The sequence below is a fragment of the Haliotis cracherodii genome, unplaced genomic scaffold (assembly GCF_022045235.1).
Source record: "Haliotis cracherodii isolate W230 unplaced genomic scaffold, xgHalCrac1.p SCAF_23, whole genome shotgun sequence".
Lineage (NCBI taxonomy): Eukaryota > Metazoa > Mollusca > Gastropoda > Lepetellida > Haliotidae > Haliotis > Haliotis cracherodii.
Genome location: NW_027266279.1, coordinates 10,287,834 through 10,314,640, shown reverse-complemented (window position 1 = coordinate 10,314,640; position 26,807 = coordinate 10,287,834). Strand labels below are relative to the sequence as shown.

General features: G+C 40.0%; 2 protein-coding genes across 2 annotated transcripts; one reads left to right on the top strand and one right to left on the bottom strand.

The window, feature by feature from the left end:
- The first annotated feature begins 958 nt into the window (after positions 1-958).
- Positions 959-19,230, top strand: LOC139471658 (DDB1- and CUL4-associated factor 17-like). Its single transcript, XM_071254087.1, has 15 exons — positions 959-1,263; positions 2,710-2,771; positions 2,957-2,998; positions 4,576-4,672; positions 6,663-6,799; positions 8,376-8,454; positions 10,380-10,469; positions 11,334-11,441; positions 12,245-12,344; positions 12,820-12,956; positions 14,101-14,210; positions 15,357-15,444; positions 16,645-16,734; positions 17,413-17,568; positions 18,338-19,230. Exons 1-15 carry the CDS (start codon positions 1,129-1,131, stop codon positions 18,548-18,550), a joined length of 1,644 nt encoding a protein of 547 aa, XP_071110188.1. The 5' UTR covers positions 959-1,128; the 3' UTR covers positions 18,551-19,230.
- A 1,961-nt stretch (positions 19,231-21,191) lies between these two features.
- Positions 21,192-26,728, bottom strand: LOC139471717 (60S ribosome subunit biogenesis protein NIP7 homolog). Its single transcript, XM_071254195.1, has 5 exons — positions 26,636-26,728; positions 24,146-24,232; positions 23,414-23,552; positions 22,352-22,492; positions 21,192-21,365 (listed from the first exon to the last, which is right to left on the bottom strand). Exons 1-5 carry the CDS (start codon positions 26,689-26,691, stop codon positions 21,246-21,248), a joined length of 543 nt encoding a protein of 180 aa, XP_071110296.1. The 5' UTR covers positions 26,692-26,728; the 3' UTR covers positions 21,192-21,245.
- Between the last annotated feature and the right edge of the window lie 79 nt (positions 26,729-26,807).

Genomic DNA, 26,807 nt, shown 5'->3' with positions numbered 1-26,807 from the left:
ATTTGGAATTATAACCTAACTGTGCTACGACGAAATTTAACGGTATATGGCAGTTGAAATGGCGACTTGCTAGATTTCTAAGGCCAAAAGGTCGTTGTCATGTTCCGCAGTGAATACGAGACGCAGTTTCAACTTTAATAAAACTTTTATTCAGTGTTCATATGAGCTTGACGACCCAGTAAGCAGAGTCCCCGGGTTGGCGGTTGGGCCTAACATCAAGTCATGCATGTGCAGTCGGCGGCTGTTGAATAATGTAAAATGCATTAAATCCTCGACAACTTGCCCCATTAAGGACTCGCTTTTTCATGGCCTTTCATTGCGAGCAATCATTTGAAAAACACGTGACTGCAATGGTTGGACGTTTTATGTCATATACAATACGCGTAACCTGGGTCGAGTTGCGTCTGAATTGTTATATCCAGGATGTTTTACTGCACAGGCATGTGGTATTTCGTTATTAGACTCAAGACCAGCCAATATGTCTGTCATGCGTATTAAGTAGTTTGACTTCTGTTTGAACTCTAACCCTGAAAATGATGCATAAAAGCTATATAGTTCTATAAACTAGCACGCTGTCACTTGTAATGTCTCCTACACTTCGTGTGGGAAAACTACATGAAAATGCACAAATAGCTGCAAACATGCTGGAGTTAAATTGATGCAAGAATATAGTTCTTGCTTGTGTGTCAACAGTGCAAGATCCACACAACAAATATCTCCACTAGAGCTTGTAAACGCATTTAGGTAAAGTCGATATACGTTATGGCACGTTGAAGTCATGATTTTAGTCTTTACAGACAATGTTAAATTATTAACTCGTGGATTTCGTTTAAGGTATCTTCTGGTTCTTTTGAAGTCATTATACGTTGGCCTCATACAGTTTAACATCCGGAGATCTTTTATGCGGTATGCAAGACAGGATGTGAATTGAGAGTGTCCTCCCTTTGAAAAACATGTTTCCGGTTTGAAATTGAAGACGTTTGCCTTTGTTTTGATATGAACGTTATATCTTATTCAGATTTGGATGAATAGGTTTGAGTGAAAGATATCTTGATAAGAGTGCCTTTCCAGTAGGAATGTTGTCAAGGTAGTTCCGATGAAACTGTTGGTCAAACTTGACCAACAAAAATGACAGGTGGGGAGAGGACAAGTGTTACGAGGAGTGACGGCAACGTCGTCCGCATGCTACAACGTCGGCAGCTCGGGGGAAGATGTAATATCTACAGGAAGGATCTGAAAATCTTGCGGAGTATAATTCTCAGGGTATTTATCAAATATTACCTAACTTACCAAGCGTGAAGTGTCTTTGATGTGACTGGGAGCCAGACCGATCGACACCCTGCACGATCTGACACCAGCTAATTCCCAAATGGTCTCCCTTATGTATCCACGTGTAATGGTCAATTGACCACTCACTCATTAGCAATGAGTAGTTCTCCCTTATGTATTAATGTCAACCCCGCTAAATATATTTGTGAGACAGTCAGTTCGACTGTATCCATGTGCGCTAACCAGTTCGACCACTCGCTTGTATTTTCAGTTATTGTTAAACGCCATTTAGCCAATATCATATGGCAAATGGTAATTTCACCAATATGGATACATTTTATGTTGTGATATTTCTTTTCAACTAAATGCATGTTATGTTTTCTTTTGCTTAAAAGGGCCTAAAAAGGTAGATGAGTCTTGTATTGGTTCTACAATGGTGTCGATCTCCATTATGTCTGGCAGGAGGGTAGACGGCAGACATTTCTAGTCCAAATTATGGGTTAAAGGGAAAACGGCACCTCGTCAAAATGGCACTGGGCGAAAACGGCACCTGAACACAAGCAAAAACGGCTACTATTGCCTGGCGTAAACGGCACCTTATTTTTTTACACCTTGGTCAAATAAATGATCATAAACTTACATAAAACAAGTAAGAAATTAGTCCCCTTCTCCAATTTACTCGCCGACTCTGATTGGTAGGCGCAGTTAACGTATTGTAAAAACACTATACGCTTTGAAGTTTTAAGTACTTTTACTCAATTTAAGCTGAAACTGTTTTTAAGAGGCCAAACATAGAAATAGATCTAATGGTGCCGTTTTCGCCCGACACATAGTAGCCGTTTTCGCCAAATGGGGTGCCGTTTTCGCCAGAGAAATCAGTGACGTTTTGCTGAGGTGCCATTTTAGCCTGTACCCTCAAATTATAAGACCTTTTGAGTGGTCAGGTGTCAGAACATATAGGCTGTTTAATTGGCCTGGCATTCGTCACTGATTGGTACATGCTGCAGCAATCTAGTTGTTACGTACATTGACTAACACTTTATCTCTGAAAATATATTGAACTGCATTTAAATTGGAAAGGAGCCCCATTGAGATGGAAGATTCAGAACCTGTGGAAAATCTAGACTTGCTTTATTTAGGACAATAGCAAGAGCTGGCAGAAGGGAAAATAAGAAGGTTCAGGAACTTTCATGCTGAAAATGATGTTAAATGGTACAAGTTACAAGTCATTCGGTAATAGTGGTATGTCATATTTCCTGAATCATTCATAGATTCTCTGTCAATATGGGAGCGAAAATCATGAGTATTCATCGTCCAAACCACCCTTCGAGGCTGAAGGGGGCCTCAAAGGGTGTTTTGCACAATGAATATACATGACTTTCGATAAAAAGTCCTGTGCAATATGAGGCACTGTTAACATTTCTCTGTTCTTGTTCAAAGGGTAAAACAGAATACCGCAAGGTATGGGAGAAACAGTCCAAGTCTCATATTTCCTGCGAAGGGTAAGTTTTATTCTACAATTTTGACAATTATAAATTTTGAAGTTTGCTTTTCACATCATAACCAGGATTTGTCCTGTTCTTACTAGTTTTGGGTATTAAATGAGTGTTGCTATATAAAATATTTGAATTGTATTTGTTATGGTTCATTCTCGTGATTTAGTTTCTCAACCTGATATTTGTTTCAGGAGTCGAGTCTACTTTGATAACTACAAGTCATGCCATGCAGGGTAAGAAGCATAGCTGTCACCATTACAAGTTCTCTCTTCTGACTGGGACCCGTGAAGATCCGGGGTAGAATAGGTCTTCAGCAACCCATGCTTGCCGTAAAAGGTGACTATGCTTGTCGTAAAAGGCGACTAACGGGATCGGGTGGTCAGGCTCGCTGACTTGGTTGATACATGTCAACAATCCCAATGGTGTGGATCGATGCTCATAATATCAATCACTGGATTGTCTGGTCTAGACTCGATTATTTACAGACTGCCGTCATATAGCTGGAATGTTGCTGAGTGCGGCGTTAAACAACAAACCAACCAACCAACCAACTCTTCTGACTGTAAAATTACTGCTATTATTCCAAACGCTAAAATCTTATTCCAGTGATGAATACAGTGAAACTACGCCCCTAATATCCCATTCTTGTCCATCTTCCTGAGGCAAGGGAGTTAACTGACTGTAAAAGTCTAGTTTCCACTCATGCCGAATGTGGCTGGAATTTCTGGACTCCATTGTAGTACCACCGATGTGTTATGTCCCTTCTGTATCCCTCTTATTTACCAATCAGTTTCCACTTCTCATATCACTTGCATTTGCTTCAAACAAAATGGCAGCACCCAGTCAAGAAGATCTGATCGATAATCAAGATCTATGTTGTGATAAAACGGTTCTTACTTTGCGCAGTGCATCACATCATGTGAGCACCTTGATTAAAAACATGAAAAGATTTGGGAAATATTTGATTGGAGTATGCATAGACTTGTTAGTCCAGCCAAAATATAACTCCATAATTCCAGCCTAGTTTGGCAAGGGTGGAACCTAGACTTTTATAGTGAACTCTGTTCCTCGGGAAGATGATGCTTGTCTTATTGGTGTATTAGCTGCCAAATGACCATCCAATGATGACAATGTGGGACTTTGTTGATTTTGTGTCATCTTTTGACACAGATTGTTGCAAACAATGCATTTTTATTTGCCTCAGACACTGTTCTAAATATCAAGCATAAGTTAACAGGCTCATTTCACTCTGTCAGTTATTATCCCCCACCCAGCAAAGTTGGCGGGAGATATAGAAACGGGCTCCGTCTTTCCGTCCATCACGTTTCGTTTCCGGACTATAACTTAGAAACCGTTCAATTTTGTTTCATGAAACTTTGGAGGTCTGTCAGGGACATGCTGAACTGGTGTCTTTTGCTATTGAGAAATTTTTATTTTTTTTATTTTTAACGTTTCCTGGTAACAAGATTTCCGAAGCATAACTCATATACCGTTCAATATTTTTTCATGATACTTTGCAGGTTTTCCAGGTACATGCTGAACTGGTGTGTTTTGCTGTTTAGAAATTTTATAAATTTTTATCTTTTACGTTTCCATGGCAGCAAGATGGACTTAGGTTCCAAACTCTTCTTTTTTTTACAATTTCCATGACAATTTCCTCCTCGGTTAAAAAAGGTTAGGATTTGTTTAGATTTAATTATGTCATAAATTCTGCAACAGGGGCGGGGGATATAGCCACGTTACTGGCAAACTCTTGTTAATATTATGATAACTTGAAGTAGCTTTTATGTCCTACGTTTGTTCCACACAGTATTGGAAAGGCTGGGGTTCCACGGCAGCTGTACCGGCTCCAAGACTGTCCCAACTCATCCAAAATAGAAGATGCCTTAATCTGTAATATCGCACCAGTAAGTATCAACACTTCAAGTTATTTTCAAGGATTACTAGTACACGCTTCAGATGTCATAAGCCTGAGCAAATACTAGGTCTCGTTGTTTAGTTTCTCACTTCCACTTTTTTTTATAAAATGCCAAAGATGGAAGACTACTCAAGACCTACAACAAATAAGCCCCTTCATCCATAGATTCAATCACAGAATCCTTCACCAAATCACGTAAAGCATTGAAACTGCTGAGACCCTGAAACATGGAATGGCTTGGTCTTTCTGTTCAGATACAGATGTGTCACATGATACAGGTCACTTCCTCAAACTATTACAATGAACACTAGGGAGTCAAATCAACCGTTGCAATGTTGCCGTTGAGAAGGAACTTTCTCCACATGAACTAGTAAATAAGAACACTGCTGGGCAGTTGCCCATTTTCATTCACGGTTTAAACGTTGTAATAAGTGCATTTTGTGATCCTGAGCTATTGTATCTGTGTAATGAATATAATCATTAACTGATTCACCAATCTACATTATTATTCTATAACTTCGTTGGGCGGGGGATATAGATACGGGCGTCTGTCCGTCCGTCCGTCACGTTTCGTTTCTGGAGCATAACTCATAAACCGTTCAATATCTTTTCATGAAACTTTGCAGGTCTGTCAGGTACATGCTGAACTGGTGCCTTTTGCTATTGAGAAATGGTAGAAATTTTTATTTTTTACGTTTCCATGGCAACAAGATGGACTTAGGTTCTGTGAGGGTAGGGTTCGTTTCCGGAGCTTAACTCATAAACCGTTCAATATTTTTTCATGAAACTTTGCAGGTCTGTCAGGTACATGCTGAACTGGTGCCTTTTGCTATTGAGAAATGGTAGAAATTTTTATTTTTTATGTTTCCATGGCAACAAGATGGATTTAGGTTCCAAACTCTTCTTTTTTTTTACAATTTCCATGACAAGTTCCACCTCGGTTAAAAAAGGTTAGGGTTTGTTCACATTTAATTATGTCATAAATTCTGCAAACAGGGGCGGGGGATTTAGCCACATTAGTGGCAAACTCTTGTTAAATTGAGTTGGCAGACAGACAAAATAGTTCTTGAATGATTTGAATCAATTTTTCTGAGGCTGCAACTTTACCCAAGCAGGATCGGCCTTTAAGGCAGCCATTACATGTAGACACTGTAGAAATGAATATTAATTACAATGTCTTGTGTTGAATTGAGCCATTGTAATTAGGGTAATAATGTTTTTTTAATTTATGTACATGTTTACTCATGAGCTAGTAGATGGAAAGTGTTTGAAGGATTTGCTAGGACTGCTGATCACCCTGGAACTACAGTGCATGTTAAGCATCTGGATGAGATCAAGCGATATCTACACTGAAGATATCCCTGCAATGAAATTACATCACAATGCGTTGCAGACCATTGTGACATGACTGGTTACCATGACGTCACAATCAAATGACATCACTAATGGCTCTGCTACTGAAGCTGTTAGCAGTAGTTTTTACACTGAAGACACTGCTAATTACTGTCTACAAATTGAAACAATTGGAAGAATGATGATGGATGATAAATAAAATCTCACCCTCACCCAATATATCAACACTCGTTGATAAAAGTGGCAAAAATCCTTGGGCAAGCCTCGCAATTTTTCCACTTTTATCAACTCGTGTTGATATATCTGATATCAAAAGATACTCGGGTGAGATTCGGTATTTCTTTCCAGTGGACATGGGTGGCCCAGTCGTCTAAGGCGCAGCGATTCGCTGTGCAGAGGTGCGCCACCTGGACACCTGGACACGCCAGAAACCTATGATTGTGGGTTCGAATCCCGGTTCACCCTGATTACGTTTCTAGGTTTGTCAGCACCGAGGTGGTAAACGTCTGAGACCTGCATCACTTCGGGCTTTCCTCCCACATCAAGCTGACACGCCGTGATATAACTGGAATAATGTTAAAATCGGCGTTAAACCCAACTCACTCACTCACTCTATTTATTTCCAGGAAGTTATTCCTCTACCTCACAGTGGTCACAAAGGCAGCATTGTAACGATCACCTCAAACCGCTGGCTCCAGCGCCATGATCTACGCACAGGAGCAATTCTAGAGGCGGTCTACCTCTCACCTAACAAAAAATTCAGGTGTGTTTTTGCCTCGATGTTGTCTCAGTCTTTACCTTCAGTAGGATGTTAACATGAATGTGTTGCTGATATCTGTTCATATCCAGTGTTCCTGTTTACCGGTAATTACCAGTTTTTAACCGGTAACATTGGGCCTGGACTGGTAATTCATGTGACTATCATTCCCTTTGGACGGCAAATAAAGTACCTTATAAATCTTTGCCAATTGAACAAAAAAACTGTGGTAATCAATAAAGAATATAAGTCAGCTTGTCTTTGATCATCAGGGTTTGTCTATTTTTAGTGCAAGCAAATAACATTTCGCTTTACTTTTAGGGTTAAAAATCTATTTTTAGAGACTTAATCTCGAACCAAAATGGAGGTTGAAAATAATGATGAAAGAAGTGAAACCAGGTAAATTTCATGAGTTTTTCAATTTCTTCAAATTTGAAACTAACAAAAATTGGAGGGGACTGCCAGGAGGAACGCTGATATCCTGACATGTAGGGGTGATGGTGTAGTGATCAGCGTTCACCTACACATGTGGGCACACTGTGTGAAGTCTTGGTACGTCCTGGCATGATGTCGGGGTGGTAGTGGTGTAGCCATGGGTTTGTAGGTTGAGAATGTAGATTTACCATCTGTAAATTTCAATCTAAAGCGAATATCACAGCTTCCTGCTGAGTGAGTATGGTTTTACACCACTTTTAGCAATATTCCAGCAATATCACGGTGGGGGACACTAGAAATGGGCTTCACACATTGTACCCATGTCGGGAATCGAACCCGGGTCTTCGGCGTGACTAGCGAATGCTTAAACCACTAGGCTACCCGACCGCGCCCTTTCTCCCTGAGATGCTTGAGTATTGGCTAATTGGCTAATTACATATGGCAGGATGTTGCTGAATTATTGCTGAAAGCAGTGTTAAACCACACTCACTCATTCACTGTCTCACTATAAGGTCAGACAGGTTTGGTTTTGCCTGTCATGGTTCACTGGGACGTTCACCGATCCTTGACTTCGCCCCTTCACACAACTGAAAATATTAGGCTCAATTAACAGTTGACAAAGTTCTAAAACTTTCCTCAAATTAGAGGTTGCAAACTTTGAAATTTACAGGTGGTAAATCTACATGCTCAACCTATAAATTGAAAATGCACTAGGTTTATCTGCTTATTATTGCACTTATTATGAGATGATGAATTTGATCACAAGCTATGGGGGGCACGGGTGGCCCAGTCGTCTGAGACGCCGCGATTCACTGTGCAGAGTTGCGTCCCTTGGGCACACCAGAAACCTATGATCGTGGGTTTGAATCCCGGTTCGCCCCGATTATGTCTCTAGGTTTGTCAGGACCATACCCGTGCTCGTGGGTTTCACCGAAGTGGTAAACGTCTGAGACCTGCATCACTTCGGGCTTTCCTCCCACATTAAGCTGACACGCCGTGATATGACTGGAATACTGTTAAAAGCGGCGTTAAACCCAACTCACTCACTCACAAGCTATTGGTATTGTGGCTCTGCACCCTCATCTATAATATTGAAAATGATCTGCAGTTATATATTTAGTGCAGGCTGGAGTGTTTCTATGTGTAGGGAGCTTGGATGGATCAGTGAGCAGGAGAGATTCTACATCAGATCAACCCACACTACAGCTCTAGCTGTTCACAGACAGGTACATGCATGTTTATATCAAATTTCATACTTTCACTGATCAAGTTTGTTATACCTGTTTATTCACCTGAATTCGCTGAATGGATATGATATGTATTTTTGAAATCGCATATCAATACTCGATAAATCTTTTTTTTTCACTATGAATCATAAACAACTTCTATTCTAATCTTTTTTAAACTCTGAAACGTGCAACGTAGTTCGCGTTAGGTTGGGAGATCATGTATACTGTTTTGTTGGTCATCTACAACCTACGACTCGACCTTCGTTAAACCGCTGATCATCTATAACGCCCATAAATTATTTGGACCCCGAAGGTAGTGTTGTTAACACTGTTAAACATTTCACTTTGTAGAGTTATGTACCTTACCTGAGCCAGGATCTTCTGCCCATGATAATGAAACATTTACACTTTTGGAGAGAGTTGCGGAGGATTATGTTCCTTATATTTCACAACTGTCACCTTACCGTTGTTCACAGGGGGAATAATCAATAGATATACCCATAAGTTTCACACTATTAGCCAATAATCCAGCATCTCAGGGAGAGAGAATGAAACAGCACGCGAAATACACCTTGTTCAAATTTGTTGACTTTTTCTTTGTAATGAGATGCAAACTTATAGTCTGGAAGGTAATTTAAGGTACCAACGTTTACTACTATATCTGAATAACTATCGGACCTACTCCAGTCAAAGTTGGTATGAGATTAAACAGTCATACATAACTGGATATTACATTTAAAGACAATCGGTGCATGAATAAAAAATGAAACTCAACTCGAAAGGGTGCATGGGAGTCACTCACTTTGAGACGCCCAACGCTAACACTGAATTCATGCGTGCGTGATTCCCGTGCACCCTTTCGAATTGAGTTGATTGGTTCAACTGTGTCATATGGCCCTGTGACGCAGGGGTAGCATTATGCAGACGGCTTTTACAATGAATGCTCGTTCCACCCGTGACGAACAGGTCTGGTTGTTGATGAAATATAGCGATAGCTAAATAGACAGATTTTTTATTCATGCACCGATTGTCTTCAAATGTAATATCCATTTATGTATGACTGTTTAATAATCTCATACCAACGTTGACTGGAGTAGGTCCAGTAGTTTTTCAGATATTGTAGTAAACGTCGGTACCTTAAATTAACTTCCAGACTATACCCTTACAAGTGAAGAGATAGACCTTTCGTTCAATAGTAGGGCTGCAATGGTTCGGTTTGGTGCACAGAGAACCGGTACTTGTCATCTCGATTCGATCTTCGATCTACAATGTCTAGATTTCGATTCGGTGCATTCCAATTTTTGTAATAAATTTAAAATTAACAAAAATAACCAACCTCGTTGGCGAAAAAAATTAAAAGACTTGCGTTCATATCGACGAAGTGAAAATGTCCAAAAATGCGTTTGTTTGAAACTTTTGACGATTTTAGAGTGACCTCCCTTTGAAAGCATGGCAGACCACGTGCTGTCACCAGCCCCAAGTCATCTAAAATCTAAGGTTTTGGCTCAAGTGTGGCTAATGAGAGGGTCTTTTCAACAGCCGGGGATGTTGTGACTGCTCAGAGGGCTTCCCTCAGTAGTGACAATGTGGACATGCTTGTGTTTTTGTCCAAAAACATGATCATCCCTGATGACCAGATTGACCTCACAGTCTGAGGTGATGAGTTTGTCCTGTTGGTGCACAGTGTTGCACTGTTCAATAAAAAGTTAAAGTGAATACACATTTGTTACTTATTTATGCATATTATACATGAATCATTGTATATCATTAGACTAATGAATCGAATCTAATGGAAATAATCGAGCATCGAACCGAATTGAAGTATTGGTGAACCGTTGCAGCCCCATTTAATAGACCTGCAGGGGTAACAAAGACACCAGGGAAATAAGAGCAAGAGGTTACAACATGCTGTCATATTTCAGGCTGGCATTCCGGTGTGCATCGTCATGGTTCTGGCTGTGTTCAACATTTTCCCTCTAGAGTTTGTGGGCATGCTGGAAATTGACAAAAGGGTATGTTGGTTCTCTTATTCATACGTCCAGTTCTTAGATGACTTTCTTTGATGTTCTCATTCATGATATGACTGATTGTATTGGATTCATAGCCTGCTCAGAGGTTGACACTCTGACATAGGACAGAAGAAAATGTCAGTTTAAATTCCCAAATTGGAATAAACGTTTCCCATTTCATATTGTAGATGTAGCATGTTAAATCAAACCCTGTCCTCAGGTATAATGAGTAAGTGAGTGAGTGAGTCTGGTTTTACGCCGCTTTTAGCAATATTCCAGCAATATCACGGCGGGGGACACCAGAAATGGGCTTCACACATTGTACCCATGTCGGGAATCGAACCCGGGTCTTCGGCGTGATGAGCGAACGCTTTAACCACTAGGCTACCCGACCACCCCTCTCAGGTATAATGAGGGAATGCTTTAACCACTTGTGTACCTATGTACTCTTTGCTTTAGTTGCAGATTCAATGACACATGGTGTTGACTCTTGTCTTTTTTAAGATTATTGTCAAAATTATTGATGGTAATTTTTCAGTACCCTATTCTGGGATTTTTAAGATTTCAAACTATTCCCTTGGCAGACAAATTGCGAAAAAATTGATATTTAATTTTTATTTGCTGCAGATGTATTTTTTTTTCATTTTATTGTAATACTGCAGTCAAATTAATGGTGTAAAACTAAGTATATAATGCCATTTATTGGTCTCGTTATTGGTGAAATACAAGCTACCTACTAAGACATAATATAAGTTATTTTCTGATGTTCTTGCCATTAGTTTGCTAGAATATTGCTAAAAATTGTGTAAAAGCTGACCTGCTAGCTCACTAGAAAGATGTATGTCTGTTTATACTGCCTGGTTCTAGGTATTCGGCAGTGACGTCACGGACGCCATGTTGTCCCAGGATCTACTCATTGTTATGCATCAGTCAGGGCATGTGCGACTCTATAACTTCAACCACATCTTGGAGCAGGTAAATCTAAAGGAGTAAATCTTGACTGGACAAGGGTGGCGCAGATTTGTTTATTTGTTTGTTGTTTAACGCCGCACTCAGCAATATTCCAGCTATATGACAGCGGTCTGTATGTAATCGAGTCTGGACCATTGACAACATGAGCATTGATCCACGTAATTGGGATCGATGACATGCATGAACCAAGTCAGCGAGCCTGACCACCCGATCCCGTTAGTTGCCTTTTACGACAAGCATAGTCACCTTTTACGGCAAGCATGGGTTGCTGAAGACCTATTCTACCCCTGGCCGGGTTGCCCAGAGTCACTTGAGGTGCTGCAGCTCACTGTGCAGAGTTTGACGTCCCTCAGGCATATCAGTAACCTTTGATTGAAGGTTCAAATCCCAGATTCTTGGCCTGTCAGCACCATCGTCTGCTTGTGGGTTTCATGGAAGTGGCAAATGTCTAAGATCTACATCACATCAGTCCTCTCAGATCAAGCTGACATGCCATAATAGAACTGAAATACTGTTCAAAATTGTCATTAATTCAACTCACTCACTCATGGCTAGAGCTATCAAAGTCAATGTTTTAATTTCAGTCATTACTTAAACCTGTGTTCAAATTTGATATGCAAACATGTTCTGTCTAAATTGAAATTTACAAGAATCAAATGTGATTTTTCAAACCTCTAAATTGAAAAATGGTTGATTTATCTCCCAATTAACCTATTGTTCATTTCCAACATAGTAGTATTTCATAAACCTGGACCATTGCTTCTATATGTATTTACTGGTGTGAAATAAGATGTCAGCTTGTTTAGTATAGAAGCTATAAAGTGGACCTGAGAGAGAAGATCCCTGGGTCAGACGCAGTATGTGGGCAGTACCCGTCTGGAGTCCCCTTCAATATCCAAATAACAGGTCAGTATTCTTGTGAGGTGCTCTGTACCCTTGTAGGGATTCCAAGGCAGATTAAGTGGCTAAAGCTCCATGCATATGGCTGACTCAAGTATTGGGCAGTCCTTACATTTTGATCAGAATTACTCATATTGTTTGGAAAATATAAAAATTACCCATCATCAAGATTCATTATCACCAAGACCCGTGAAGATTCCGGGTTAGAATAGGTCTTCAGCAACCCATGCTTGCCGTAAAAGGTGACCATGCTTGTCGTAAAAAGCGACTAACGGGATCGGGTGGTCAGGCCTGCTGACTTGGTTGATGCAGGTCATCGATCCCAATTGAGTAGATCGATGCTCATGATATTAATCACTGGATTGTCTGGTCCAGACTCGATTATTTACAGACCGCCTTCATATAGCTGGAATATTGCTGAGTGCGGCGTTAAACAACAAACCAACAACAACAACAACATTATCACCATATTTGCTTCTAGAAAGCCTGACGTCATTGTTTGAGACGCGCTGCTCGGAGCACAACGTCCAGATTGGTGGGTTTCCGTGGCACTACATCATCATCCCCCATGGGTGTTACGGCTGGTTCCAGGTGCATTCTTTAGAGACGGACAAACTGGTATGTTGACGGCCATGGGTCAAGCATTACACTCTCGCTGCCATCTTGAAAACTTTGTTTGTTTGTTGTTTAACGCCGCACTCAGCAATATTCCAGCTATATGACGGTGGTCTGTAAAATAATCGAGTCTGGACCAGACAATCCAGTGATTGACATCATGAGCATTGATCCACGCAATTGGGATCGATGACATGCATCAACCAAGTCAGCGACCCTGACCACCCGATCCCGTTAGTGGCCTTTTTCGACAAGCATAGTCACCTTTTACGGCAAGCATGGGTTGCTGAAGACCAATTCTACCCCGGAATCTTCACGGGTCCATCTTGAAAACAGCTGTTCAGAGAAAGTCTGCCGCTACAGTAAAGTGTCTTTCATAATCAATCATAACTGACAATGACATTGAAACTAGTACTTTCAGGAAATGAGAGTTATCTCCCCTAAATCTACACATTATGTTCATAATTTAATAAAACATTGTTTTGGGATAGGTTGATCAAGTCCTTTTTGTATTTTTTTTAGTTACAGTAGCCAGATTTCCTCTATTTCATATGTCAGTGAGAGTGTCTTGTCAAATGATTTGTGAATTATATTACAGGTAGGTCCATAAAAATATATACTATTTTGACGTGACTACGGCTTGGCCGGTTTACCAGCCTACGGTGTCTGGGGACTCGATGCTTCTTGGCCAGAAAACCGGCCTACGGTGTTGAAAGAGTTAAAGAATTGACTTTAATATTTTTTGTATTTATGGAGTTAAGACGTGAAAAAACTATGTGCACACCGGGTTTGTACCTCCATAAACACAAAATCATATTGAAGTCAATTCTTATGATAATAAGTCAACAATAATAACTCCCCAGACTGCTTAATTAATCATTAACAAAAGCATTTGAGGCCTACAGTTTGAAATCAGTGACATCATTCAAGGCAATAGTGCAATTCAAGCCCCACCCACCCCATTATCAGCCAATCAGGAAACAGTAGACTGCTAGTGGGCATGACCTAATATTTTTAAGTTTACTGGAACATAAATGCCAAAAATATGGCTTGGTTAGCCAATCAAATGCCATGGAATCACTTGCAATTTATTCATTTATCAATTAAGTTGACAAAGTGTCTCACTAAGTTTTTATCTTTTGCAAAGGCTAAAAATGGAGAAGTGAATGTGAACAGTTATGGTATTGAGCTGGACAAGGCTGTGTTCCATGGGGACGAGTCAGGACGGGTGCTGCACATCTCGGAAGACACTGTCAGGTAAGTTGTGACATTGTGCTTAGCACCCAAAACCAATTTCTTTATAAAAAAACCCTTTGAAGATGTAATCATGATTGTTCTTGGAAAAAACAACCTTTACTTCTACCCTGGGGGGCACGGGTGGCCCAGTCGTCTAAGGCGCCGCGATTCGATGTGCAGAGTTGCGTCCCTTGGGCACGCCAGAAACCTATGATTGTGGGTTCGAATCCCAGTTCGCCCCAATTATGTTTCTAGGTTTGTCAGCACCATACCCGTGCTCGTGGGTTTCAACGAAGTGGTAAACGTCTGAGACCTGCATCACTTCGGGCTTTCCTCCCACATTAAGCTGACACGCCGCAATATAACTGGAATACTGTTAAAAGCGGCGTTAAACCAAACTCACTCACTCACTACTTCTACCCTGACCCTTGGGATCCCAGGTGGAAATACAAGTGTAAATTCAAAAGTTTTATGGCCTCAGTGAACAACATTTGCAATCAAAATTGTTCACATAACCACTTTAATATTACCGCTTTTGACTACATTACATTTGGTGAGTTCCATGTTTGTTATCCCGACAGAAGTCTTCTTTTTAGCCTCCATTAAGGCCTCATCGGCCGCAATCACTTTGTCGATATCGTAAAAACACTCTACCCCACAGGTGTGATTTGAGTTTTGAGGAAAGATAAAAGTTAAAAATAGAATACAGAAACAAAATCTTGCTCCCTACCCATTCAGTTCTGAAATAAGTCATGCGAAACAAGTATTTTTTAAATGGCCTTTACTGACTTTCATCAAATACTATTCACTCACTGTAAATCTCCACATGGGTCGACTATCTGGCGCTTGGCATTAAGGGGATAAAACAAGGACTGGTCGGCTCGAAGTCAGTATACTGTGTCTGAGTGGGGTATTCATGTTAAACTGCAGCATGGTATCTCAGTGTGCTAGCACTTTAAATTGGCATCAGTCCGGACTAGTACAAGCAGTCACACACACACACGTGCATGCACGTCGCTATATAAGTGCAATAATCTTGGACGCGAAGTTAAACCCAATTTCACCTCAACTCACCACATGGGTAGAATGTGTGATTGTTTCTAAAAGTGGCAAAAAACTGGGGTCACTGACTTTGAATCTAAATGATTTCTACAATGGATGTTTCAGAGTGCTGCAATTGTCCAGCCAGGATTCCAGCTGTGAGACGGTCGTACGTGAGGTGTTTTCTATACACCCAAACGGAAACACTCACAAGGTAGGGGTTCCGACATTTAGTACTGTCCACTTCACCATGATGTGCAGGAAACCCAGAGCTCCAGATAAGCTGCGTATCTGCGTAAAATACGCATCAGAAATGCAGAAACACACAGTAAAATATAATCCAAGCGTATCAAATACGCAACAAACATTACAGATATGCTACAAAAATAAAACTTGTGCGTATCATCAAAATGTTGTGAAGTAACCCTGCGTATTCGATTAGCAAATCAGCAACTTATTTTGAAATTATAGACAGGCATTCCGTCAACCTTGCCAAACTCCACGATGACAGTTACATCATGATCATTTGCCATCACACTTTCTTGTGAAAGTATCGTGGTATTTTTGAGTCCTGTAAAGCTCTCGAACTCACACGACACCAGTTTGCAGGGACTAGATGAATAGTGTTTTTAAATATTTAACTTAAATACCCACATGTGTAAAAACTTTGAATACGCAGGTAGAATTACTGATACCCAATGATTTTAAAATGCATGGGTAAAATACCCTCAACACCAAAAGCTTATCTGGAGCTCTGAAACCTGTCGACCATCTGTCTTGATTAGGATTTCACTATTATTCCATATGAAAATTCTTCCCTGTCAACATGATCAAAAGTTGAGGAGTATGTTTTCAATGCTTGAATATTATTTGGTTTCCAAGACAGAACCTATCATTTAGTGTCAAACGTCTGCGTAAAAGTAAAATGGGGGCATTCACGGAGTATGCATGCAAGAGCTGCCATGTGTATTCAGGTTGATATATTGTTTACTGACAAAAAATATCAAGAACCTCTATGGTTACACTACAAGTCACACTACAAGTCACTTATGTTCGCATTTCTTTCTGACAAAGCACCCATTCCTTCTGATTTTTCATATGGTTGAATAAAGATATAACTTAATTCAGCATCAGTGTATGAATGACCAGATTGTTTAATACATGTATCTAAATACGTTTTGCCAGGGCTACGCTAAAAATGTTCCCAGTCGGACATTTTGAGACATCTCCTGAGACCTACAGTGGGTACCCGGGATGGGTCGGGTAATAGGGGGATGGGTACCCGGGTAGTAAATTTGGACTCGTCCCAGCCCTACCGTGAAGTATTGACGATATGTCATGAAGACCTTGTTGCTGTATTTTTGTAAGAGACTGAATGCTCTGACCATGCTGTGTCGTGTTGTGCTCCTTGCAGAAGGAAACTACACAGAGAACAGTGACATCATCAGGCCGAAGTATTAAGAAGAGGATGATCCTGGATGAAGTGTCAGAGTGCTCTCCCCTGGTGAGTTGTGCACTTCTGTGAAATTCACATATGTGAGGCTTAAAAAAAGAAAGAATTGGTTTTCAGGCAATGGTTTTTTAAAATATAGGGTATTTTTAAAAAAAATGGAAATAAAAACAAAATGTGCGTTGAACTTTATGATGGTGCGGGCGGAACCAAGATTAATATTTATTTTAGCCAAATGTGTACAAAATTTTACTGGGACTTATTCAGGTTGTGCAGCAGACAATCAATGCACAGTCTACAGTCTCACCAGGCATATTTTAATAAATAATCTTGTCAACCACAGTGTATTGATGCTTTGTTTTGGTATTTGAGAACCAAGACTATTTTTTTTCCCGCCTAATACCACTTTCTAAACATTTAGATTTTTATCACCATTATTTTATTGGTTTTGATTTGACGGTTTCATTTCATGTTTGATCCCATTACTACTGATGATTCACACTCTAACCTATTCTGATAAAATGTTATTTGTATAGTATGAATCAATAAATACCCAAAGCTAGCTGACAGTATTACATATTATTTCAATGCTGTCCTCCTAACAGAGACAGACCCGAGAAATTTGGTCAAATCACGTGACTGACACTGACCTTGAATAATGACTTGTCCTTTTTTGGGCATAATGACCTCGCCAAGAGTAATTATTTTTGTTGAATGTTTTATTGTTTCCAGACAATTCATGATGTTGACTATGAAAACGAACTGGATGTCCTTGTTGTCAGTGCCATTTCCCACAATCCTGATGGTCCTGTTGGACATGTTGGTTACTATGACAACCTGACAGGAGAGCTTCTGCGAGAATTCAGTTTGGAGGAGCCAGCCAAGGAGGTAACAAATTTACACAATGAACATTTTTTTATGCATTACAAAAATGTGGTATTATTGTAATGTTCTGCCCAAATACAGTAATTTTTATGGATTCATTCATCTGTGCATTCAGTAAAATCAAGACAAAGTAGCTTGCGAGAACTTTGAGAAAAACTTTTTTCATTTTACGGAAAAGTAATAGAGCCTGTGCTCATTTTTTGCGGGAGTGTTCATTTAATATGAACCCAATTTTTTAGGTAGCTCCTTTTTTGTGAAACTGCTCAAAAATTCTAAAGAAATAAAATACTGATAATGAAATTACCATGTTGGTTTTGTTGTATATATTGAAATGAAACAATTTCGGAAATAATTCAACAATTCCATCAACAATGTTTACATTATCAAGAAAAAATATAGTTATTATACTTTTAATTCTGTTTGTTTATTTGTTGTTAAACGCCGCACTCAGCAATATTCCAGCCAAATGATATCTATAAATAATCGAGTCTGGACCAGAGAATCCAGTGATTGACATCATGAGCATAGATCCACTCAATTGGTATTGATGACATGCATCAACCAAGTCAGCGAGCCTGACCACTCGATCCTGTTAGTCGCCGTAATGACTTTTTATTCTGGTTCATGCAGAATTAGACAATGTATATTTCAGTCAAGTCATTTCATTACAAATGTTCATATTTATTAATAATTTTTTTACTGGATAAAATATCAAAATCACTCATAGAGAATTCACTAAATTCCCAATAAGCAAGTTCATGTTCTGTTGCAGTACTACGAGCACAGGATCTTTGTGGATGCGGACACCATCGTGCAGAGGGTGAAGGTCACTCCGGGCAAGTTCATCTGCATTGTCTACAAGCTATTCGGGGTGGCTGATGATGACAAGGAGAAAATATCAAAGAGGCAACCGAAGGATGTTGCCATAAGTTCGAGATCCAGCCGGAGAACACGACAGTCACGGAGTGCAAGATACAACTTGTGAAGCCAAGACGAAGATCAGTGCTGCAGTATTTGATGACTGGTTAGGACTGGGGGCGGGGGCGGTCCGGTAGTCTAGTGGTTAAAGCATTCTCTCGTCAGGTTTGATTCCCGACATGGGTACAATGTGTGAAGCCCATTTCTGGTGTCCCCTGATGTGATGTTGCTGGAATATTGCTAAAAGCGGTGTAAAAACCATACTCACTCACTGGTTATGACTGAGATTATGGAAAAAAACTAACATCTTCACTTATTTTTTGAGCTTGAAGATGTGATTGTTGTCAATGCTAAAGCTGCACCAAGCTTGTCTGAATTCTGGTCAAGCAAACCAGTGGATGATTGTATGAACAACCATCAATTAACCACCCTATCCTAACCAGGAAGTTCTTTCAAGAACTGTGGAATGATGGGGGACTGCCTCGGAATCCTCAAGGGATGTTTTTTTGTTGTTAACTTGAACCAAGCTGACTATGCACATAACAGCGCCACATCTCAGTCAGGACTTGTACACATCAACACATTTTGGATGACTTACTCCTTATTTCAGAAAAAAACATTCATGTACATAATTTTGTATGGTAAAGACATATTTTCAAACCAGTTTTCTGTGATTATTTCAGTGTCTAATTAACAAGGGCTGTATTAACACTCCCTGACCATGACAAGGAAGGAAAGGTGTCAACTTCAAGATAGGCCTGGGGGCATGGGTGACCCAGTCGTCTTAGGCGCCCCGATTTGCTGTGCCAGAAACCTATGATTGTAGGTTCGAATCCCTGAGAATACTTCCAACCAAATATGGTTGATGTCCAACTCTTCGTTCCAGAGAAAAAGTCGTTTAAAGCAATATTGTCAAGTCTGGATGTAACAAAACCAGTGATTAACATCACGAGCAACATACCAAGCCATTGGGGTAAGATGACACACAGTAAACAAAGTCACAGAGCCCGACCTCCCGATCCATTAAGTCACCTCTTACAACCAGCATAGGCTGCTGGGGACCAATTCAAATCATGGGACAGAAAGAGCAATGATCCAGGGTATGATTATACATAACCATGTCACACCTATCTCTCATGAGTGAGTGAGTTGGGTTTAACGACACTTTTAACAGTATTCCAGTTATATCACGGCGTGTCAGCTTAATGTGGGAGGAAAGCCCGAAGTGATGCAGGTCTCAGACGTTTACCACTTCGGTGAAACCCACGAGCACGGGTATGGTGCTGACAAACCAAGAAACATAATCGGGGCGAACCGGGATTCGAACCCACAATCATAGGTTTCTGGCGTGCCTAAGGGACGCAACTCTGCACAGCGAATTGCGGCGCCTTGGACGACTGGGCCACCCGTGCCCCCTCTATCTCTCATGAGGTGCTGGGAGTCTCTCCAAGAATCAACAGCATAATGAGACCATTTAACACTAGAACTCTCCTGGCGAAGCTGCCATTTAATAAAGTGCATCATTGTGGGCATGGCACGATATAAATATTGTATAGTGAAGGTTCATGTGCAGTCTAAAAAGTTTGCAACTCCTTAAAATCAGCTCTTTTCAATAGATTATTATCATGGCAAGTTCCTTCTCGGAGTTGCATAAATTGGGCCAAATCGGCCTTGACAAAGAACACTGGCTTTACCTGTTGTTTTTGTGGTTGTCTGACACACACAGCAATATTCTAGTTTTATGATGATGGTATGTAAATAATCAGGTCTGAATCAGACAATCCAGTACATGTACCGATAATTGACATGAACATAGATATACGCAATTGAGATACAATGACAAGCATCAACCAAGTCAGCGAACCTGACCACCAGATCCCATTAGTTCTTTCTTATGAGGTGAGGTGAGGTGAGATGAAATTTGGTTGAACGTCGCATCCAAGATTATTGCACTTATATAGCGAAGTGCATGCACATGTGTGTGTGTGGCTGCTTGTACTAGTACAGAGTGATGCCCACTGAGATACCATGCCACAGTTTAACATCAATACCCCACTCAGACACAGTATACCGACTCCAAGTTGACCAGTCCTTGTTTTAGCCCCTTAATGCCGAGCGCCAGACAGGGTAATAACAAGTACCATCTTTTAACATCCTTGGTATGAAACGGACGGGGATCGAACCCTCAACCTTCCGCTCTCCGGGACGGACGCTCAACCACTAGACCATGGAGGCAGTCATTGTTTCTTACGACAAGCATGAGTTGCTCAAGACTAATTCTGATCTACATTCAGAGCTTCCTGGGGGGTTGGATATTCAGCAGCACATGTGTTTTAGGGCAATATCATGTGCAGAAGCCTCAGGTCTGCCATTAACAAGGGAGGGCAGTTGAACAGATATCAGGCTTTCGGCAATTGATAATGCCCTGAAAAATTATGTAACCTTTATCATAGCTAATATACAGAGATATTGTCCTTGGCATAATATCCCTAAACCAACCCTATCGAAAATTTGTTGTTATTCACATGAAGAACACAACAGAGGTCAGTTTGTCACTGGTTTAAAAACACATCGTCAACAATGGATTATGTCACAAGTTGCATGATAAAGTGTTGAAATAAAACATCTGTTTACCCATTCATGTGAACACACCTAATAATCTATAACGATTTCAAAAGGGCCAAAAACACAAGACACAACATAAAGCCTTCATTATGTACAGAATTGGTGTTTATTTACAATGCCATGAAATCTGACAAGAACTACAATAATGCCTCCTCATTTCGTATGTACTCTCCAACATCTGCTTGGTGGAAGGCCACGAGGGTCATCGGATCACAGTGACGGCAGTCCTGTGTCGACTTCGCTGCCACACCAAACCCCTGCAACATAACAGACCAAGTGTCAAAAATCTTTTCCCGAAGTTTTAATGACTGTTGTGGGTAACTGGCTCATGACAACTGGTATTTCCTTGCTTGTTTCTTAAGCTGCACTCATCAATAGTCCAGTGCCCTGTAATAAACAAGTCAATCCATCCACAACATTGGGGTATGATGACAATCTCATTAAAATCAGACCTTAGTTCTTGCTACCACTAAACAAAGATCTGAAGACATCCCATTAGGGGTCACGTCAGAATGACCTTTCATCTGACCAATCAGTGCGTCGCTTACCAGATTATGAAAGTGACAGTTGGAATGTGATTTCTAATCACGCAATCTCGAGAACTTTAATATGGGGTATTCCAAACGATAGTTACGGGTTTAACAACTGAATCCTTACAATCTAGACCATCTATTAGTCATTCCAGAATGTTTTTTTGTTCATGTTTCAAATTTGTCATTGAGAATTTGTCAAAATATGTTTCAATGCGTAGTCACCAATTTGAAATTTGTGCCGTAAAGCACGAGAAAGCTGCCTTCTGATTGGTCATTCCATTGGTCAGTCAAAGTTCCCGCAAGGTCGGTCTGACGTCACTCGTAATTGGATGTCCTTAGATCTTTGTTTAGCAATAGCGAGAACTAAGATCTGATTTTAATGAGATTGGGTATGGTGACACACAATCAACTTAGTCCTCGAGTCTGAGAGAGAATGTGGTTGAAGTCTGCAATATTCCAGCCTGTAATATTAACCAGAGAATTGAGTCAGGACAAGGAAAACCCAACAGAAAATATCAGCAATAATCTATGTCATCAGGTCTGAATAAGACTCAATCGGCACTGATTTAATCAAATTGCAAATTAGCTGTGCCACATGCAAACCGGACAAAATGAAAAAGCATGTTTCATTGTTGTCGTTCACAGTTGATGAACTTTACTTTTTCAGCAACTGGAATAACCACTTGTCATCTTCTAAACCTGGGTCTTACCAAGGGGAGATCACTCATGCTGTACACGACCAAGCCCTGGTACTGTGATGTGTTCTCTGTTATCCTCCCGAGTCCGGACTTCATCACATGGTGGCCGTACAGAAACTGCTGCTCAGCACTCGGCTTCAGCCACACCTTAAACTGAAACATCACATACTTGAATAAGAGTAACCAGAGATGGGACCACTGTACATATCCAACACATACCCCAGCATTGAAAATAGTGAACACTTGTCAAACGCAATCCTCCACAGGATAATTTGAGTTGTCCTTTGAGGATTGAGCAAGGGAAATGCATTATTCATCATAATTTGTTTATGTATTGTCTGCCATTATTTGAAAAAGTGTTCAGAAAAATGGGTGTGTTTCTCTGCCAAGGTGAGTGAGTGATTTGGGTTTAACGCAGCTTTTAACAGTACTACATTTCAATTATTTCACGGTGTGTCAGCTTAATGTGGGAGGAAAGCCCAAAGTGATGCAGATCTTCAAGGTTTACCACTTCGGTGAAACCAACGAGCACGGGTATGGTGCTGACAAACCTAGAAACATAATCGGGGTGAACCTGGATTCGAACCCACAATCATCGATTTCTGGCTTGTCCAAGGGATGCAACTCTGCACAGCGAATTGTGGTGCCTTAGACGACTGGGCCACCCGTGCCCCCTCTGCCTAGGTGAAACAGTAAATGGTGACACCCGGAGAACTATAAACTTTAACAACCTACCAAAACTTTCCATCAATATTTTACTATGAGAAAAGCCATAACTGGTATGGTACTGACAAACCCTGAAACATTATCATGGCAAACCAGAATTTGAATCCACAGCTGTGCCCAAGGGATGTAACTCTGCAAAGCACATTGCCGTGCCCCAGACAAACGTGATACCTTGCCCCCATCATGTCCCATTCTTCACCTTAGAAATGATGGTAATAGATTTAATATGGTGCTAAGTAATCTATAGTTAGTCTTCTATCATACCCTAAAGACAATATTAGCACATGTCACTAAACAGTGTCTTATACTGTCAGCAGAATGTGCCGTCTATTGTGAACAAACCCTTACCTTAGCATATGGCGCTATGTAATCTAATGCTGTTATGTGTAATCTGAAACTTCCAGACTTGGTGAACTTTCCAAAACAGGTTCCCATGGAGATGAGATTCTCCCTTGACACACATCCTGCTTTCTTCATCAACTCTTCCCTGTTGCAATAAGTAGAATTAGTATATAACCTGAGGAATCAGTGCTGTACCAAAGTACCAATTGCTTTACCTTTGTCACAATCAGTAATCATTATTGACCACAATTTCACAACATGAACAAGCTTGGACCATGAGCACAATGAACTGCAGGCTCTTGACATCACATTCATAATCATTGGCAATTAAAAATGTAACAACTTACAAAATGTATTTTATTCAAGTAAAAATATCATTTTTACTTATCCTGACTCAAACACATGAGTGAGAGAGTGACGATAAATGGAAAATGGACATCAAGTCTTTAAAGGCATTTTAGAAGTGATACACATAAGGAAGAGAATTTATGGATGTCAACTTCTTTATTATAAGAAACACGATGTTTCGGAGTATATACTTACTCCTTCATCAGAGGAATAAATTTTATGGGGCAGAGAATATATACATGTTCCTTAAGAACAACAAAAGTAATAAGTTAAGAAAGGAGGAAACTTCACAAGGGAAGCCAACAGATAACTGGCGCTGATAGGTGATTAGCAATGGACATTAAACATGGTGGGAAAAAAGAGGGAATTGCAGTATATTAGTTTTATTACCTGACATAGAAAACACGGTCTCTGTGCAGTCGAAAGCAATATGCTCCATCTGGTCGATCAAGCAGCAGCCTTATATTCTCACCAATACTGTAAGAATGCAAAGATGAATATTGTGATTTACAGTGAGTGAGTGAGTTAGTTGGGTTAAACTCAGCTTTTAACAGTATTCCAGTTATATCGCGGTGTGTCAGCTTAATGTGGGAGGAAAGCCCGAAGTGATGCAGGTCTCAGACGTTTACCACTTCGGTGAAACCCATGACCACGGGTATGGTGCTGACAAACCTTGAAACATAATCGGGGCGAACCGCAGAGCCACCGTATGTGGCCATAGCCATATATATGTTCTCCATATATAGAGAAAAAAACGCAACTGAAATAACTCAAAGTTGGAATATTCAGTATCTGATAAAATAATAGTTTTTATTCATCCGATCATTGCATCAAAATTCTTTGAAGTTTTACATATGCATTTTTAACCGAATCACTGGTAGATTGGTGGAAAATGTGAATACAGCTGACTGCCATTTGTGGCTGATTTTACGAGAAAATACACATGGTCATCTATATTTCTGCATATAACACAATGCCCAGAAGAACAGAAAAAAACAATTTATTTGGTAAATCATGTTGTTTAGTGACAACTCAACTGAATTTCATTTTTATATTGATCAAGTTTCTTATCACCTCTTCGATAACCCGAACTCTCTTAAGGTGAATTTTTCTCCTCTACATCGTCTGCCAAATGAATGCGGTGTTTGTCAAGGCAAAGATTGTCTACGGCAGAAGGGGAACAGCAAAAGGCTTATAGAGACGAATAAATATACGTAAACTCATTTCACCATTGGGTTTATGTGTTGCGGAAAGAATGACGATGGGCAGGCTGACAGGTGCTATCGATGGGTTATAGCAAAAACGGCACCTCGAATCAAGCGAAAACGCATCTTATTTTTTTACACCTTGGTCAAATAAATTATAATACTTACATACTTACATAAAACAATTAAGAAATTAGACCCATTCTCCAATTTACTCGCCGACTCTGATTGGTAGGCGCAGTTAACTTATTGTGAAAACACTATACGCTTTGAAGTTTTAAGTACTTTTACTCAATTTAAGCTTAAACTGTAATTAAGAGGCCAAACATGTTGCTGTCAGATCACAATTATTCATAATGGCCTTTTGATGTGTTGCATGCAAGAAGAATGTCAGAAAAAATCAACATGCTGTATCATCTGATAACTGTGCCCATAAAAAGAAATTTGCCGGACAGAAAAAGACTTCCCTTTCCGCTGTTTGAGATGCGTAGATCCCATCATTGAAAAGATTAGGTTAGGGTTAGGTTTGTTTCCAATCAGAAGATGCAGAAGAAATGAGAGTACCAAACCGGTACCAGGACAGTGTTGACAGCAATTCAAGTCTGAGTTGAGATATTAATATTGTTGTTACAACTGATTGGTGTAATTGTTCTCGGTAATTTACAATAAGCTATCAATTACATGTTGAATAGTTTATCGTTACAGTAGAGTAATTGAAAGTATTATGTTTTAGGTAAAGGAACAAGCTGTTGAAAACATCTACAAATCGGGCGCCAGTATCGCCAGTATCAAACCTCATTTGCATGGCGAACTGAACCCGAGAACTGTTGCGCCCCAAAGACCGGGGGACTTTGGACTTCGAGGTACTACTAATAATAAATAAACTACATAATGCTATTGTATAAATTCTCAGAATAACCGCAATTTTGTAACAGAACGAATATTGTATTTTAACTTTTATTCATATTTTCAGATTGCTGAGGACTGTCCGTGTAAATACATCACATACATCCAATAACATGTTAATACATCAAATACCATGTAAATAAACCATATATATTACTACAAAAATCGTTCTAATCATTATTAAAAGTAGAGGCGTTGTTTTCGCCAGACACATAGCGGTGCAGTTTTCCTGAGGAACCGTTTTAGCCTGCACCCCTATCGATTCAATGTGTTTTGACGCGTGGTAATTGTGTACACGATCATAAAAACAACAAATTGTTGTTAAGTTATGAGATACAAATTCTGAGCAGGGATTTTGATTTGGAATTGAAAAATGATGATATTTTGAGCTTCTGAAGACGATAGCTCCCAAAGTACGCCTTCGACTTTGTTCATCTATCGCCTTGTGTAGATAATTGTATTAGCTTGAAATTAGTGTGTAGTTTTAGCATATGTTTAAAGGGGTATTTCCAGTGGACATTGTTGAATTCGTCCTCGAACGAACTTGGTGAGTTGGCCTCACATCATTTTCCATTTAAATAGAATACTGACACTGAGTGTGACCATATATCTTATATCTGCGATGTTTTACGTTTCAAGCCCCTGTGAATTTGCAGACGATCGGGGAATTGTAACTGGCAAACTAAGGATATACCCAATCGTTATTATATACTCAGTTTTTAATAAAGTATTATGACGTTAAATGTCTATACCACAATAAAATACGTACTATTTGGACAATTTCTGAAAGAACGTCTTGGTTTCTTCGTCAGTCAGAGGTCTCATCTCTCTTGTTTAGATAGGAAGTCCGTTCCACGTGTTGATGTTTATGAATTTGCGCATGCGTCAAATATATTCGAAAACTAGACATTTATCTGAAACGGAAAAAAAGATGGTATCAA

Coding starts and splice junctions, on each gene's coding strand:
- LOC139471658 (XM_071254087.1), top strand. CDS start 1,129: ATGACAGGTGGGGAGAGGACAAGTGTTACGAGGAGTGACGGCAACGTC. Junction 1,264..2,709: donor TGCGGAGTATAATTCTCAGG/GTATTTATCAAA, acceptor TCTTGTTCAAAG/GGTAAAACAGAATACCGCAA. Junction 10,470..11,333: donor TGCTGGAAATTGACAAAAGG/GTATGTTGGTTC, acceptor GCCTGGTTCTAG/GTATTCGGCAGTGACGTCAC.
- LOC139471717 (XM_071254195.1), bottom strand. CDS start 26,691: ATGAGACCTCTGACTGACGAAGAAACCAAGACGTTCTTTCAGAAATTG. Junction 22,493..23,413: donor ACATAGCGCCATATGCTAAG/GTAAGGGTTTGT, acceptor GTGATGTTTCAG/TTTAAGGTGTGGCTGAAGCC. Junction 21,366..22,351: donor GCATGAGTGATCTCCCCTTG/GTAAGACCCAGG, acceptor GTTATGTTGCAG/GGGTTTGGTGTGGCAGCGAA.